This window comes from Montipora foliosa, chromosome 1 (genome assembly GCF_036669935.1).
Source record: "Montipora foliosa isolate CH-2021 chromosome 1, ASM3666993v2, whole genome shotgun sequence".
Taxonomy (NCBI): domain Eukaryota; kingdom Metazoa; phylum Cnidaria; class Anthozoa; order Scleractinia; family Acroporidae; genus Montipora; species Montipora foliosa.
This window is the reverse complement of record NC_090869.1, coordinates 71,074,032-71,076,531: the sequence shown is the minus strand read 5'-3', so window position 1 is coordinate 71,076,531 and position 2,500 is coordinate 71,074,032. Positions and strand designations below refer to the sequence as shown.

General features: G+C 41.0%; 1 protein-coding gene across 1 annotated transcript in view; it reads right to left on the bottom strand.

The window, feature by feature from the left end:
- Nucleotides 1–1,160: 1,160 nt before the first annotated feature.
- The window catches only part of LOC137973213 (uncharacterized), a 1,419-nt gene continuing 79 nt past the window's right edge, over nt 1,161–2,500 (bottom strand). The window contains exon 1 of the mRNA XM_068819992.1: nt 1,161–2,500. This exon is cut by the window's right edge and continues 79 nt beyond it. Within this exon, the coding sequence (XP_068676093.1) occupies nt 1,161–2,500 (1,340 nt within the window).

The window sequence follows — 2,500 nt, the reverse complement described above, 5'->3', positions numbered from 1 at the left end:
GCCGTTGGGCGGTACTGATTAAAAGACTGAGTGGTTTCAATGAAAATTCTCGTCATTATCTTTTCGCTAATAACACACTTGTGTCTGTTTTTTGCTATTCTTTGCTGCCACAAAACGTGGTAAAAAAGGAGATCTTAGTGATAAGAAAAGGCAAAGCTTGAAAAACTTCAAGAGAAGTTTTTTTCGTTGTTTCTTCAAAAAATTAACTTTACACCATAGCGTTGAGACGGGATATTTCTTTATTGTTAAGATATTGTTCTAACCCCAGTTGAACTTTAAAGTAAAAGTAAATTTGGACAACTATTAATAGTGGTATTTAAGATTATTTGTAACTTCCTTTCGCTAGGGGCTCAGAGAAATAGAAAAAAATGCTATCTTACAATTGCCGTCCTTCAACTAAAAACAATTCTAATGTCTTCTTTTACCTAGGAAATTATCATTCATCTGCTATATTTTAAAAGGAAAATATTTTTCCGAACAGGTGTTCGAGAAAAACATCCGCTCGGACAACCCTTTGCGCTGTCTTTTGGCAACACAATTCGATTCACCTTTCAAAGCATTACCAAAGCAGTTAAAAAAAGGAAAGATTACTGAATTGTGAACGGATTGAAAAAAACTATCTTTTTGTACTTTTTACGCAAGCCTCTCACTCGAAAACTTTAATTTTCACACATATAAAACACAAAACTATCCATAGTATTAACCACAAACATGTCAAATGGAAACAAATGTCATACAGCATTAATAACATGAATAAGTTCAGCGTTGCTATAAAGACTCGCTCCAAATAATTGTTGAAACTTCTTGTGTATTCTCGCATGGAGAGTTCTGTTATTGAGAATGGGTTCTATTAGCAAACCAAATCTTATAGTTGGCTTGAGTTTTCCATGTCACAGTTATTTTAATTAAATTATATTTTAAGTTTGGTAATGTTTTTCTATAAGGAGTTGCATCAAACTATAGAGAGGCATTAGGATCAAGAGATCCATCTGGTAATGGCCGTCTCGTTTGCAGACTGAGTCATTGCATGATCCGCTTTAGTGTTCGTTGATGTTCTACCGACGTGGGCTTAGTTACATTTTTTGGCAGTGCCATACGACTCAACTTTCCAAAACTCGTCCAACTTGTCATTTAGGTAAACATCTTGTCCACTGATAAGATTAATTTGAACACAAGCAGAGGCTTGCACAATTGGCATTTGCACCAGGAATGCTCCATCCAATACACGACTTAATAGCAACTGGCTCATTACGTTTGCCTCTTCGAACCTCAAGTGGTATGAAAACTTCTTGGAGGTTGGTGCCAATCAACACAGAAATCTTCTTTCTCTCCACATTCGGAAAACACACATGGTGTAAATGTGGCCATTGCGCCACTGACCTTATGACTCTGGTATGCTTTAGAGGAATTGTTAAGTCCTTGCATGACCGCCGATTGGAAGCTGATTTCACGTTAATCACGTTTTCATTCTGGATATCAACCGAACCAATCTGGAAATCTACTTTCATTCCTACTTCTTCAGCATCAACACTGTGCACTGTCGTCAGTGAACGTTTGCTGGGCGATCCCTTTATGTTTAATAACTCCACAAGGGATGGGTCAATCATCGTGATGTCAGAGCCCGAGTCTATTAGACCATAAGTTGTAATTTGACAACAAGCACTGCTCATCACCTTAACTGGAATGACTTGCAGCAGCACCTCACAGGGGCCAACTGACGCTAACGTGGAGCAAGTTGACGTAGTGCCTTGGTCTGGCACCAAGTTCTGGTCGACAACCTCGTGATGCTGAGAGAGGGCTCCTTGATTTGCACTTCCGCGAGTGTCAGTGACGTGCAGTAACGTGTGATGGGTCTTGCCGCAGCCCTGCACCCGGCATCGATTACGAGATCCGCAATTCCTAGATGCATATTCTGTCGAATTAATACAGTTAAAGCAAATCTTTCCTTTCTTCACAAACTCAGCTCTCTCTCGAGGGGACTTGGCTCTAAACGCCTCACAGCGGTACAACCGATGGGGCTCACGGCACATTATGCAAGATTCCTGCTTTGCTGACATGGTCACATAAGCGGATGCCTTTGTGGTCACTGACTTACTCTTCGTAGGCTTGACTCTGGTAGGCGCAGCTTCGTTCAATTCAACACTAAAGAAGGGATGGTTCAAAACATAAGCTCTTTCTTTGAGGAAATCCACAACTTCCCTGAAACTTGGCATCAGTTGTCCTTTACGCTCAAGACTCTTCAGATGCTCAGCAAATTTGGCCTGCACCCACCTGGGTAACCGTGTAATGACTTTCTCAAGATTATCTGCGTTCATTTCACTAAGGTATCCCATGGACTCTAGGGTATCGTAGGTAACTTGGGCTGTATCAGCATAGCGTTGTAAACTGTCCTTGCCACTACTGGCTTGTATAGCAGGCCCCTTGGTAAGCGATTCAATACATGCCCTCACTACTTGGAATGGCTGCCCAAATCGATCGTCTAACGTTTTAAGAGCCTTCG